At 37.3% G+C, this 14,449-nt stretch overlaps 3 protein-coding genes across 6 annotated transcripts; 2 read left to right on the top strand and 1 right to left on the bottom strand.

Moving 5' to 3' along the window:
• Positions 1 to 971: 971 nt before the first annotated feature.
• On the top strand, positions 972 to 3,216 carry LOC107858104 (subtilisin-like protease 4). Its single transcript, XM_016702831.2, has one exon. The coding sequence runs from the start codon at positions 991 to 993 to the stop codon at positions 3,214 to 3,216; it is 2,226 nt and encodes a 741-aa protein (XP_016558317.1). The 5' UTR covers positions 972 to 990.
• A 2,003-nt stretch (positions 3,217 to 5,219) lies between these two features.
• On the top strand, positions 5,220 to 7,457 carry LOC107858105 (subtilisin-like protease). Its single transcript, XM_016702832.2, has one exon. It carries the CDS (start codon positions 5,220 to 5,222, stop codon positions 7,455 to 7,457), a length of 2,238 nt encoding a protein of 745 aa, XP_016558318.1.
• Positions 7,458 to 7,885: 428 nt separating this feature from the next.
• Positions 7,886 to 13,654, bottom strand: LOC107859255 (probable LRR receptor-like serine/threonine-protein kinase At5g45780). Of its 4 annotated transcripts, none has more exons than XM_047406834.1 (11): positions 13,205 to 13,654; positions 12,476 to 12,608; positions 12,304 to 12,375; positions 11,863 to 12,006; positions 11,703 to 11,761; positions 11,548 to 11,607; positions 10,716 to 10,781; positions 10,493 to 10,636; positions 10,069 to 10,407; positions 8,955 to 9,346; positions 7,886 to 8,406 (listed from the first exon to the last, which is right to left on the bottom strand). In XM_047406834.1, exons 1-11 carry the CDS (start codon positions 13,383 to 13,385, stop codon positions 8,086 to 8,088), a joined length of 1,911 nt encoding a protein of 636 aa, XP_047262790.1. In that variant the 5' UTR covers positions 13,386 to 13,654; the 3' UTR covers positions 7,886 to 8,085. The 4 variants fall into 4 exon arrangements, with proteins under 4 accessions (XP_047262790.1, XP_016559676.2, XP_047262793.1 ...); XM_016704190.2 differs by having other exon boundaries at positions 10,716 to 10,789; positions 11,690 to 11,761; positions 13,205 to 13,652; XM_047406837.1 differs by lacking the exon at positions 13,205 to 13,654 and adding an exon at positions 12,944 to 13,176 and having other exon boundaries at positions 10,716 to 10,789; positions 11,690 to 11,761.
• Between the last annotated feature and the right edge of the window lie 795 nt (positions 13,655 to 14,449).

Raw genomic sequence — 14,449 nt, 5'->3', positions numbered from 1 at the left:
AAAGTTTGTTACTTTTGACTCTGCAACTATATTGCAAAATGAGTGACCTTTGGTATTTTTAACTGTCAACAGTTATCACTAGTCAAAATTAAGTTTCTTTTATTAAATGATGCAATCGGAAGAAAAGATGATTGGGCATATGGGAAAAATATGCATTTGTGGATAGAGGTGGTAAAATTAGTCATGAAAATATAACCTACCGTTATTAGTTCACTCTATTTCTGCCCAACCCATCAAAATTGGGCTTATATGTAGTCCAAATTGATTTGAGAAATTTTGTCAAAATATTTTTAGAAAGATATTTTTTTATTTGATATGTTATATATAACCATAACAAAGAAAAGATAATTTCATTAGGTACTAAAACTTAGCAAGAATTGAACTAGTTGGGTTATGACCCGCATTTTAGTCCATTGAGTACAAACCATTTCAGTCAAGCTACTTTTGGACCCGTTAACAACTCATCTATTTATTAACTCAACTCATTTTGACCTACCCAAAGTTCAGTCCGACCCGCCCATTTGACTTGTTATTTATGTGACAAAAGTCTTCAGCCTGCAAATGATTGATTTTTTACAAAAAAAAAAAAAAAATAAGTAGTTGTGTGTATTCGGCTGACAACCAAAATAGCTCCAAATGCCTAGTCCTGTGGCGTTTATTTCATAGTCAAAAAGGAATTTTCAAATCAACTCAATTGGAACATACATTAAAAAAATCAACAGTTCCTTTCTCAAATCTCCACTGAATTAACTCTTTCGATAACTTCAAAATAGGACACCAGAACAACGTCCACTTATTATGAAGAATTCAAAGTAGTAAGAAATCAAAATTGTTTAGAATTTAATTCACAGAGATTTGTATGTAGGCGTATTCATATAGACTCCCTAGCTTCTAGTTAAAATAAGTTTTGCACTATTATAAATAGACGTGATTTTACTTATTCTCTTGCAGAGAAAAAATATTAAGTTCATTAACATACCTACAAGAAACATGACTCCAGCACTAGTTTATCTAAGTGTTGTTTCCATACTTCTTCTTCATTCCATAGTCATATTTGCAAGTCATGAAAATAATAAAGAGATTTACATTGTTCATCTAGAGTCACCTGATGGTGGTCATTTTTTCTCAAATTTTGAAGATTTGCATAATTGGCACCATTCATTTTTGCCCTCAAACACAGACAATTCTTCCTCTTCACGTATGGTTTACTCTTATCGCAACGTCGTAAATGGATTTGCTGCTAGGCTAACACCAGAAGAAGTAACAGCACTTCAAGACAAGGAAGGGATAATATCAGTCCGGCCACGACAATTACTGCATGCACAAACAACTCATAGTACAAATTTCTTGGGGCTACACCAGAACTTAGGCTTCTGGGAAAAATCAAATTATGGGAAAGGTATGATAATTGGAGTTTTAGACAGTGGAATAACGCCCGACCATCCATCCTTCCACGACGAAGGAGTGCCCCCTCCACCCTCTAGGTGGAAGGGAAAGTGTGAATTCAACTTTACAGCCTGTAATAACAAGCTAGTTGGAGCAAGATATTTCCATGAATTTGGTAATGGGACGCCACTAGATGAAAATGGTCATGGTACACATACTTCAAGCACTGCTGCTGGAAATTTCATGAATGGGGCCAACTTTTTAGGCCTAGCTAATGGCACAGCATCTGGTATGGCACCGCTTGCACACGTTGCCATGTATAAAGTCTGCAATGCTACTCTTATCTGCTCGGAAAGCGATATATTGGCTGCTATTGATGCTGCAATTGAAGATGGAGTCGATATACTATCACTTTCCATTGCCAAAAATTCTACGAATTTTTGGTCAGACTCTATTTCACTGGGTGGATTTATCGCTATGCAAAGGGGTATTCTCATCAGCTGCGCAGCTGGCAATGCAGGTCCTCTGCCAGGCTCTGTGTTTAATGGAGCTCCATGGCTTCTCACTGTTGGTGCAAGCACCACTGATAGAAAACTAAGAGTGACAATACGTCTTGGAGATGCCAAAGAAATTGATGGGGAGTCAGCTTTCCAGCCCAAAGAATTCTCCGAGACCCCATTACCACTCATTTTTCCTGGAACAAATGTCAGTGATCCGACTGCTGCATTTTGCAGCGTGGAGTCTCTGAAGAATATAGATGTCAAGGGAAAAATTGTGTTGTGTATATCTGGTGGTAATATTACTAGAACTGGTAAGGGACATTTTGTGAAGGATGCTGGTGGTGCTGGAATGATACTCATGAATGGTGAATCACTAGGGTTCACCATCTTAGCCGATCCACATGTTCTTCCAGCAGCTCACGTCAGCTATGCAGATGGACTAAAGATCAAATCCTATATGAATTCAACAGCACACCCTCTGGCCACATTTTTATTCAGGGGAACCATATTTGGAGATGATCATGCTCCAGCAGTTGCTGGCTTTTCAGGCAGGGGCCCAAACTTGGCAAGTCCTGGCATCTTGAAACCGGATATTATTGGTCCTGGTGTTAACGTTCTTGCTGCATGGCCAAAATCCATTGAGAACAATACAGATACGAAATCTACTTTTAACATTGTATCTGGCACATCAATGTCTTGTCCTCATGTATCTGGAATTGCAACATTAGTAAAGAGTGCACACCCGGACTGGTCTCCAGCTGCTATCAAATCAGCAATCATGACGACACCCGATCTTGTGACCCTCGGTGACAAACCAATTGAGGATGAAAAGGGTGTTCCTGCTGACTTCTTCGCCACTGGTGCAGGACATGTTAATCCGTCAAGAGCAAGTGATCCAGGCTTAATCTATGACATTCAACCCGAGGATTATGTTCCTTACTTGTGTGGTTTAAACTACTCAAACAGAGTAGTAAGTATGTTTGTATTGAGAAAAGTGAACTGCTCATCAACCATTCCTGAATCAAAACTAAATTATCCTTCTTTTTCAATTAGACTTGGATTAGAAGCTAAAACATATACAAGGACTGTGACCAATGTTGGTGCAGCTGTGTCATCTTATACTGTGGAGATTGTACCACCCCAGGGAGTTGATGTGAGAGTTGACCCTCCTCTCTTGAATTTATCCAAGTTGAACCAGAGGAAAACATATCAAGTAACATTTAGCCGATCAAGTACTTCAACCATCAGTGCTACTTTTGTTCAAGGATACTTGAAATGGACTTCATCCAAGCACTTCGTTAGGAGCCCAATCGTAGTTACCTTTGAGTAATGAGGAAAATTTTCATACATCAATCAATATCCATTTTTCATAACGATATTCCATGCACCATTAGGGATGTATCTTCTTCGAGCCTTGGAATATAATCTTTCCCTAGTTAGCATATCAGATTTTCCCTTTTCATTTAGAAGCCACTCATTTTGGTTTCGAGTTTTTCTATAGGTTTCTGTGATTGAATATCGAAATGGGTATCTTTTCCTTAAAAACTGTTTTGACATGCTGTAAAAATGTATACATAATGAACTCACAAAAAGGACAAGGATTACTACTATACATTAAAAATCTGTTATTGGTAACCTTATTTAAAATGAATGGCAAACAATATGGTTAACTAGTTAAACTACACTATTAGCCAAGAGTTTATTTAATCTTGGCCTATTTTAAAGCCAATCACGGCAGATGCAGCTTCAAATTACTGGATTCATTTGAACCGAATACTTGCATAGTGAACCCAATACTTCCTATGCGAAGCATAAATTATGTGTATCCAATTGCAATAAATAGTTGATATGAACTTGTAACTTTAAAAATATAATGAATTCAATGCTAAGAACCTTAAAGTTAGAACCCGTAAAGCTTAAATCCTGAATCCTCCTCTGAAGCCAATACATAGTTATCAATTTTTGGCACATTGTACACATTATATAATAACATGAACATTTATATCTCACAGACAAGTTGTGAGCTAACACTGTAACAGATCTTTTTCTAAAATATTGTCCAGCCTAGGTAATCTGTTGACTTATATCTCACAGTCAAGTTGTGAGCTAACACTGTAACAGATCTTTTTCTAAAATATTGTCCAGCCTAGGTAATCAGTTGACACTGAGTTTATGAACGTCTAGTCCTTGCTGATTAATGAGTTCTCTAAACGGTGTCCATAAGAATATGCTAATTCTTGTTGCATAAATTTCCCCGAAGAATGTAAAGGGCAGCCCGGTGCACTAAAGCTACCGCTATGCGCGGTGTCCGGGTAAGGGCCCCCACCACAAGGGTGTATTGTACGCAGCCTTACCTTGCATATCTGCCAGAGGCTGTTTCCAAGGCTTGAACCCGTGACCTCCTGGTCACATGGCAACAACTTTACCCGTTACTCCAAGGCTCCCCTTCAAATTCCCCAAAAGAATGTATAAAAAATAAATGAACTGGAACAATTCAAGTTTTAACAAATGTTGCTTGTGAAATCTTCCTTTGTGCTTACATTTCCATTGGATATCATGCTCTAGGAGTTTTATTACCTCTAATCCTGCATTCACCGAGCAACATATGAACTTATCATTCATAACAGAAAGCAAATCACAATATGTGACATGGCCAGCAAACAAAGTACAAATCTACTATGAGATATTCTCCTCAATAAATGTTTTATTATTTGCTTTTCAGCTAGAAAAGCAAACGTCCTTGAGGATAATTGATCAAGAGTGCAAGTGCGCAACAATAATTAAAGTAATTTGTTAATCATATTGCAGTAGTCCTCTACTGCTTCATAATTAAGCTCAAGGTTCTATATCTTTTGCTAAAACTGAGAAAACCCCACAAATATCTTACATTAACCATGTAGAAGAGAAGTGATTCTTGAATTTATCTAGAATGCTTGTATTTCCATCAGAATAGATCCCTCCTGCACTAAAGAAACAGTCTTCAGCCTGCAAATCATTGGTTAATTCCCAAGCTAAACATGTTAAATAATTAAAATTATTTCGCAGCCGCCTAGTTGAAAAGTTTTTTTAATTGCAATAACAGCCAAAGCAAGCTCCAAATGGCTTGTCTTAGGCTTTCATTTCTTAGCTCAAATAGAGATTGCATTTCAAGCCAATTGGAGAATACAGAACCAATCACTTCCTTCTCAAAACTTCAGCGTCACTAGAATTCTTTTGACTACTTCTATACTGAAGATCCTGTGAAAGAAATGACAAAAAAAGCAGCCAGAAGAAATTAACAATATATATATCAGGCTTACAGGAACTGTGGCTCATTAGTTTGCACTGATAAACATGGCTTTGAAACTTCTTTTAAGTGTCATCTTTATTCTCAGTCTTTCTTCTTCACTCATACATGCAAGTAATACCAATCAGCAGAGCAACTCTGATATATACATAGTCCATCTTGAGTCTTTTCATGGCCAACTTTTCTCTGACTTGGATAGTTTACAAACGTGGCACCACTCATTTCTTCCGCCAAAGAAAACAATTCCAAAAGATTCCTCCTCCTCGCGCATAGTTTACTCCTATCGCTATGTGCTTAATGGTTTTGCCGCTAGACTAACACCAGAAGAAGCAGAGCTACTGCAGGAAATGGAAGGGATCATATCAGTGCGGCCACAAAGACTGTTGCATGCACGAACCACCCATAGTACTCATTTCATGGGGCTGCACCAGAACTTAGGCTTCTGGGAAAGTATAAACTATGGTAAAGGTATGATTATAGGATTTTTAGACACTGGGATAACACCCGATCATCCATCTTTCCATGACGAAGGAGTGCCTCCTCCACCGGCAAAGTGGAAAGGCAAGTGTGAATTCAACTTTACTACGGCCTGCAACAACAAGCTCATTGGAGCAAGATATTTCCAGGAGTTCGGAAATGGGACGCCTTTGGATGAGAATGGACATGGCACACATGTGTCAAGCACGGCTGCTGGAAACTTTGTCAACGGTGCGAATGTTTTTGGCCTTGCTAATGGGACGGCTTCCGGCGTGGCTCCCCTTGCTCATGTTGCCATGTATAAAGTCTGTGACGCTAGCACTGCTTGTTCTGAGAGTGACACATTTGCTGCTATGGATGCTGCAATCGAAGATGGTGTTGATGTAATTTCTATTTCCATTGACGATATCTCTAGACCTTTCTGGGAAGACTCTATTGCACTCTGTTCATTTACTGCAATTCAAAATGGCATTCTTGTGAGCACCACAGCTGGTAATACAGGTCCAGAACATGGCACAGTAGCAAATGGAGCTCCATGGCTTCTCACTATTGGTGCTAGCACCACTGATAGAAAACTAAGGGCGACTGTACTTCTGGGGAACGGTGAGGAAATTGATGGTGAATCAGCTTTCCAACCTGAAGACTTCTATCAAACTCTGCTTCCATTAGTTTTCCCTGGAACAAATACTAGTGATTTGATGGCCCCATTTTGCAGTGCCGAGTCTTTGAAAAATATTGATGTGACGGGAAAGATTGTCTTTTGCGAAGCTGGTGGTAAGATAAAACGACTTGATATAGGACATTGTGTGAAGGATGCTGGGGGTGCTGGAATGATACTCATGAATGAGGAGCCACAAGGCTTCACTGTACAAGCTGAACCTCATGTTCTTCCAGCAGCACACATCAGTTTTCTTGATGGCCTGAAGATCAAAGCCTATATGAACTCAACGGCAACCCCCATGGCTTCGTTTTTGTTTAAAGGAACTATATTTGGAGATGATCATGCTCCAGCAGTTGCAGCCTTTTCATCTAGAGGACCTTTTCCAGAAAGCCCTGGCATATTGAAACCTGATATTATCGGTCCTGGTATTAGCATCCTTGCAGCATGGCCAACATCTGTGGAGAACAATAACAACACAAAGTCTACCTTTGACACACTGTCTGGCACATCAATATCCTGTCCTCACCTTTCAGGAGTTGTAACATTAATCAAGAGTGCACATCCAGAATGGTCTCCATCTGCTATCAAGTCTGCACTCATGACAACTGCTGATCTGGTAAACCTTGGAAACAATCCCATTGAAGATGAAAGGGGCCTCCGTGCTGACTTCTTTGCTACTGGTGCAGGCCACGTTAACCCATTAAGAGCAAATGATCCGGGGCTGATCTATGACATCCAACCAAATGATTATAAACCATATTTATGTGGGTTGTACCCAAGTAGAGCTGTTAGTTTGATCGTTTTACAAGATGTTAATTGCTCATCAACCATTCCCGAAGCAGCACTAAACTATCCATCCTTTTCAATTAGACTTGGATCTGATTTACAAGCATATACAAGGACTGTGACCAATGTTGGCGAGCCAATCTCATCTTATGCTCTGGAAATTGTGCCACCCCAAGGAGTTGATGTTAAAGTTGAGCCTTCCACCTTGCACTTCTCAGAAATGTACCAGAAGATAACATATCAAGTAACCTTTAACCGATCAATTTCAGGCATTAATGCCACGTTCGTTCAAGGATTTCTGAAATGGACCTCATCCAAGCACTTTGTTAGGAGTCCAATAGTAGTTTCCTTGGTGCCATGAGGAAGCTCAACAAGCAACTCCACAATATTCTATACATCAACAGTAATTTCTTGATTTCAAGACACTAGGATAAATTTTAATTTTGAGTATTCATCTCATCAGTATTCCTAGCAGCTCTTCAATGGGATTGCTTCAGCTATTGGTGTTAATGAAAGTCGATAGTTCCATAGGTTTGTTTTAAGTATCTTTAAAAGTTCAATATGAAAAAAAGTTGCATTGTCTCAACTCCATAGTAAACTCTCCAACAACAGGCACGCAAAATCCGAGGAGAAAATCCTTCAACTAGGTTCTTGTTTCTCTCATTACAAAATATTACGTATTAAGAATCAAGCCTCTGAAACACATAAACCTGATGTTATCAGACACTTTCAACGGACACAGTGGAACTAGTATGGCAGTTTGTCATTTCTATAGAATGAAGTTCCAAATGAGGTAAGTTTAGCTAGTTCTAGCACAGGTTGTGAACTATCAAGAAAATAATGAATATTTTGCAATCAAATTTACAAATTACAGTAATTTACAGAGTGCTAGGACAGACTTAAAGCATTAATATATGCAAATGTATGGCTGAACTAGGTATATCAAAATTGCATACTTATTATGACAAGGCTAGTGCAGGCTACTTTTGTTATCTGGGTCCTGAAAGCTCAATTGGTTCAAATGTAAACGAGGATTCTTCATGAATATCGCTGAAGTTCCTAGAGAAGCTGAAAGCCCTTGTTTCACATACGTTGCTTACACCTTGTGATTCGTCCACATGCCCCATTTGTTCTGTAATGCCTTCCAGGATTCTCAAAACTTCTGACATCTTAGGCCGATTATTGGGGTTAGATTGAGTACACTGTAGAGCCACTTCAAGTGTTTTCTCTAGCTCCTCTGTGTTAAAACATCCTCTTAGATCCCTATCCGCAAGCATTTCCACTTTCTTTTCCTCCAATAAATTCCGGACCTGTAAATTGGACAGGTTGTCAGATGAATAGGAAAATAATATACATAACAAAGTCTGAGCTCTATCATGTTCTGAAATCTCTACTCCACATAAAATAGCCTGAAAGGGAAGAAAAATCATGACTGAAGAAGCATAGAACAATTACCTTTTCTCAGAAAGCTATTCATTGAATATGGTTGTTCATACTTACATGATAACGCAATAAATATTAACTAAATAAGTTATTCAAGGGCTTAAAGTATGCCAAGTGTAACATTATTACACAGCAATAATTTTGATTCATTGAAGACCACATTAATCAGTAAGAGATATTCAAAAACCCTTGAATAAATTGTCCAATAGCCCTACAGATCATGAACCCAATAATGCAGTGAGCAGAAAAAACAATTTTTAACTTTAGGGAAAATTTCAAATAGTGGTTTTGATTATGACTCAAACAAAATCCTGCATGAAGACTAGCTATTAACTGGTTAATCAAATAAACTTAAAAACTATATACACACAACTATATAAAGCTTCAAACAGTAGGAGGATTAGAAGCTACACACCCGGTCGAGAATAGTTCCTTTCTGGCCCTGACCAATTCCTGCATCTAATGCCTTGTGTCCTGTAATGAGTTCCAAAAGCAGAATCCCGTATCCAAAGACATCTGTCTTCTCGGATGATTGGCCGGTTGATAGATACTCTGGGGCTATATGACCTATAGTACCACGAACTGCAGTTGTAACATGCGAATCTCTACAGTCTAAAAGCTTAGCAAGACCAAAATCACCAACAACAGCTTCAAAACTTTCATCCAGGAGAATATTAGCCGCCTTAACATCTCTGTGAATTATTTTAGGATTACACTGTTCATGCAAATACAGAAGACCTCTGGCAGCTCCAAGAGCTATATTGATGCGCTTGCTCCAATCCAAAAATGGTTTATCCCGGCCATTGTCTGGTAGATAACCAAAGATTATGAGAGAATAGAGCAAAAGATGACAGAGTCACAACATCAAGCTAATCCACTTACATCCCAATATAAATTCCTACTTAATTTTGTATTCATATACCTAAAAATTGACTGTAAATTGTCATGTCAAAAATTAATAACAACACAACTGTTACCTTACTGCAAAGTAACAATTTATTTCATTCGTGGATGATGTAAGTCAATACCATAAATGACTTGTAGAGTTTTAGAAGATGGATAGAAAATCACACAAAATGTTAAGTTTAACATGTAAGTTTAGGGGAACTTTCAGCAAACTGTGAAAAAATAATAATAAGACAATGGTAAAGCTCATGCACATAAAGGGACTAATGTAGAAACTGTTAGCAACTAGTTTGGGTTTGAAGCATAGTTGATTGATATGTTGATACGCAGATTTAATTCCACTTGCACAAGAAATATTCGCAATGTAAATACAATTTAAACTAATCAATCAGAAGTCGTTTTCATAGATTCCTGGGTTTTCAGACGTAGAACAATAAAAATATTGCACAAAGTCCTCAATTTCCATAACCATGACCTTTCAAGAATTATTGCCAGATTAACATTGAGAGCAATAGGAATAACTGAATTCACCGGTGAAACTTGATCAGTTTAAGAAATCAATTGTGACAAGAAAAAAGAACTGGTTCAGCAAAAGCTGCAAGCAAATATACTTCAAAGCAAACCTCTCAAGCAATCGGCAACACTCCCATTAGGCATATAAGGGTATATAAGTAATCTTTCCTCAGGATTCATACAAAATCCGTACAAACGTAGAAGGTTCCGATGCACAGCCAACCCTATCATCTCAACTTCTGTTTGGAACTGCACTTCTCCGGTGAAGCTTGGATCTCTCAATCTTTTGACAGCCACAACTGTCCTATTTGGAAGGTATCCCTTGTAGACTACTCCAAATCCACCTTGTCCTAGTATGTTTTTAGAGCTGAAATTTCCAGTGGCAATTTGCAGTTCACGGAATGAAAACCTCTTCAGGTGGCCAGTGGCCAGTGGCCAATCTTGTTGTACTGCAGACCAAAATATCAGAAACTCATAATGTATCTAGGCTTAATGTTCGAGAGATAAGAGATGTGTTTCTGATCCTGTAGTTACCATATCCTGTGAGGACACGAGATCTGTACCAATGCACCCAACAAACAAGAAGCATGATTGTAACTATGAATGTGCAACTGACCCCAACAATAACAGAAACAACCAATCTATGATGATTGCTTATCTTCCTGTCTGAATTTGTTTCTGCGTGGTAAAAATAGAGTTTGATCAAAACGCTTCATCCTCAATACCATGACAAGTTCTGGTAAGATTTCAACAATACCATTTACTTGTTTCGGCACACCCCCACAAATTTGCGTGGTCAATGCAAAGCAAAGGAAGGTGTTTCCTGCAATACTAAGCAAACAACCAAAATATAAGCTGAAAATAGAATACAAAAGAACATGGCAGGTTGAAAGGATGGTGCCGAGGAGATAAACAATAAGCATTGCAAGTATGATAGAAAACTTCTATAACATCAGACACTATCTCAAGGAAAATATTCTGCTTGACATTAGCAGATTAGCAATATCGGAAGTGTACACAAATAAAAATAACATCATGGAGACTCTTAAACCAGGCAAGAAGATAGCACTTCAAACTATAAGATTTGAGACATTACTTCTTTTATTTTTATTCTTTTTTTGGTTGATAATGAGATTTGGATATTGTTTTTTTCCTGATAATGAGATTTTAGATATTACTTTCAGGTCTGTAAGAACTGACTGTTGGTTTCTAGTGAAGGGGCACACCACAATAACTAACAGTAACGCAAGACTGACAATTACGAAAACTTTAGAAAACACAACTTTATTATGAGAGAAAATTATGTATGGCACTGCGCCATATGGCATGTCGCAAATGCAACATTCTATCAAACTTCCATTTCGCAGTTGAATTTAAGATCTAGGTGTATATCTTAAACTCCATTAATGAATAAGATTCTGGCACACTTGTGTGGCAAATACCATCCTCCTCATAATAAAAGTGTAATCCCTGAATTCCTTGATCCATCAAACTAGAGACCCGAAGGATTCTTCCAGTCCACCGATAAAACTGATAACGTAAAGGACCAAACATTGAGGCAGATAGAATTATTTTGTCCTGAATCTTACCTGTAGTCTTTGGCCAAAATTTTTGGAGTTGGACCACTAAGGTTATTGAATGATAAGTCCCTACACAACATCACGCACAGATTATTTAACTCTCACCTAGCACTTGTATTAGACATATAAATGTCATGGATGGAAGACATACAAGAACGAAAGACCTGAAAGGTATGCCACAGGTTTAGGAATTTGTCCAGACAGTCTGTTCCTGCTAAGCCTCCTGAGGATTTGACACACCAAAGAATTACATAGAAAGCCAACAAGTAGAACTGTAACATATGAGTAATAAAGATAGAACAAAAGAGTTTAGCCTACACTCACAAGTAACTTAAACGAGTCAGGCGACCCAACGCCCTAGGAATTTCTCCATCAAACTGATTACCAGACAAATCAAGGGTCAGCAGTTCAGAGAGCTGTCCGATCTCAGCAGGAATCGAACCAGATAACTTATTATTCTGCAACAACCTACAACAGAAACCATTAAAAATGACTTTCAACAAATCATCTTAAAGGATATTTTTCAACATATCTCGCAATTAAAGCACTTCATTGTCACTCTTAATAGTATTGGTAATTATTAAACCAAGCACTATGTAATTTTAACTTAAACACCATATTTATTAGCATATTTCCAAGAAATATTTGAGCAGCATCACACCAAAATAAGAATCAAACAACAACATACCCTGTATACTCCCATAAAGTGGGGCACACCAAAATAAGAATGAAGTGGGAAATTCATGTCAAATCAATCTTACTCACATCGTCCGAAGATGAGTTAAATTCCCAATACTAGGCGAAAGTGTGCCAGATAGCCCCATACTCGCCATTTCACTGACAAGAATAAATAACCAAAGCTTAAAAATAATTTCTTCACAGAAAGGGGAAAGAAAAAAGAAATGGACAAAATGTAATAGAAAGGGAGAAAACTCACAGAGAAATAACAAAGCCTTCTGAAGAACAAGCAACCATATACCAAGTACAAGGATCAACAGAATTTATATCCCATCCATCTAACACATGATATTCATCTCTCATTTTATTCTTCATAGACATCAATGCAGCCACTGCTTACCCCACAATAAATTCAATAAATCTGTTAAAGTTTTAATCTTTACCACACTAAATTATGAAAACAAAAATAAACAAATGCTTATAAATAGTGTAAAGATATGGCACATTCGGCCTAACTCAACCCCAAAAGCTAGCTCACGCGGAGAGCAATGACTAGATGTTAAGTCCATATAAGCAAGCAAATCACTAGTCCATTCTCCGGCCAATGTGGAACTCTAACGCACTCTAACACCTCTTTCACACTCAGTCCCAACTGAAATGTGGACTAGGGCCCAAACGGGAATATACTAGCTCGGATAACATGTAAAGATATGACACTTGGACCTACCTCAATCCCAATTCATCACTCATGAGGAAAGAACTGCATAAGTCCCATATTCAAATCACCAGTTCATTCCCCAACAAATGTGGGACGCTAACACACTCTAACAAGAAATCAACAAAGTTTGGATTATTCAAGGGGTGTAGTAAAGTTCTAATCTTTACCACTCTAAACTATGAAAACTAAAATAAACAATAGTAGTAAGCAACAAAGTTAGGATTGCTCATGGGAATAACAAGAAATGCATAATAAAGTTTTGATATTTACCTTCATAGTTAATACCTTTAGGTGAAAGAAGACTCATGGAAGCTGGAGTAATGGCCACCGAAAGAAAAAAGGTTGAGAAAATGAGTACTAAATTTACCATTTGGATCCAAAAAGTTAAATACCCAAAAGAAAGATTTTGGTACAGAGCTTTCAGGAAAAGGCCTTTTTTAGCATTCATCATTGTTCAGCAGTAGTTGTAGCATTAAAAAATGTTTTTCTCGAGCTTATAAATTTGTGATTAAAGTCTTGTTTTATTTTTTTATTTTTTTAATTAAGAAAGGGGAATCCTAAGTATTATTGCTAATTTGAATTTCCACCAATTTCCTTCCAGTTCATTGTAAGTTTTTCCCTGTAAAAATTTACTCACTAAAATCTGTAACGGACAAAACTATTCAGATTCATCCTACAAAGAGGGGGAAAATTTGTACTCCCTACTTTTTTTTTGTCACCGTCTTTAATAGTGCACTGAATAAATAGTCCTTCAACAACCCAAATTGGAAATCCCAGTAAAAGAATATGGTAGGATGGATTGCGTTATGAAAACTACTACTACGTCCTTTGGTATATTTTTTCACCTATATAAAACTAATATTTTATTATATATTGAAATATGTATCATTCATATATTAAAATTTATAATATTAGCAATGTAATAAATCCAATACATACATTAATATAATTAAAAATATTATTATTCCTCAAAAAAAATTTCGTATTCTTCCCAACATATATATATAAAGGGTGTTTTTGTAAAAAAAAAAAAATTAAAAATTATGTAATTCATATTATTTTTAATATATCAAATTTAATAATAAAAAATATAAATATAATCAATGCAAATATAACTAACACAAATAAAATTATTAATACAAATATTGTCAATACAGTATATATTTTTACATTATTCTTGAACTAGGAAATGACAACTAAATGGGTTGGAAAAGAAAATAAAGAGTTAGAAGTGTTGAGATTTGGGGTGTCCCCTTGTCTTCCTTAAAAGGACAGCAGTAGTACATTTCCCATGAGATTCCAGTGTGGTAAGCAACACCGTAAGGATGGTAAACAGATGGTTTTCATTGGTTACACTCTATTTTAACCAATTGAAATAGAATGTATTGTTGGGGAGATGTACAAAGTGAAGCAGCAGTGGATTATTCATAAATTTTTTGGGGGAGTTTGGGTGGGGGGAGGGGAGGAGGAGGAGGGTGGGGCTATGAAGTGCCCGCAATTGGCGGTTGCTGGTGA

Source organism: Capsicum annuum, chromosome 2, assembly GCF_002878395.1.
Source record: "Capsicum annuum cultivar UCD-10X-F1 chromosome 2, UCD10Xv1.1, whole genome shotgun sequence".
NCBI lineage: Eukaryota > Viridiplantae > Streptophyta > Magnoliopsida > Solanales > Solanaceae > Capsicum > Capsicum annuum.
Note: the sequence above shows the minus strand (reverse complement) of the source record. Positions and strands in the feature narration are given on the sequence as shown.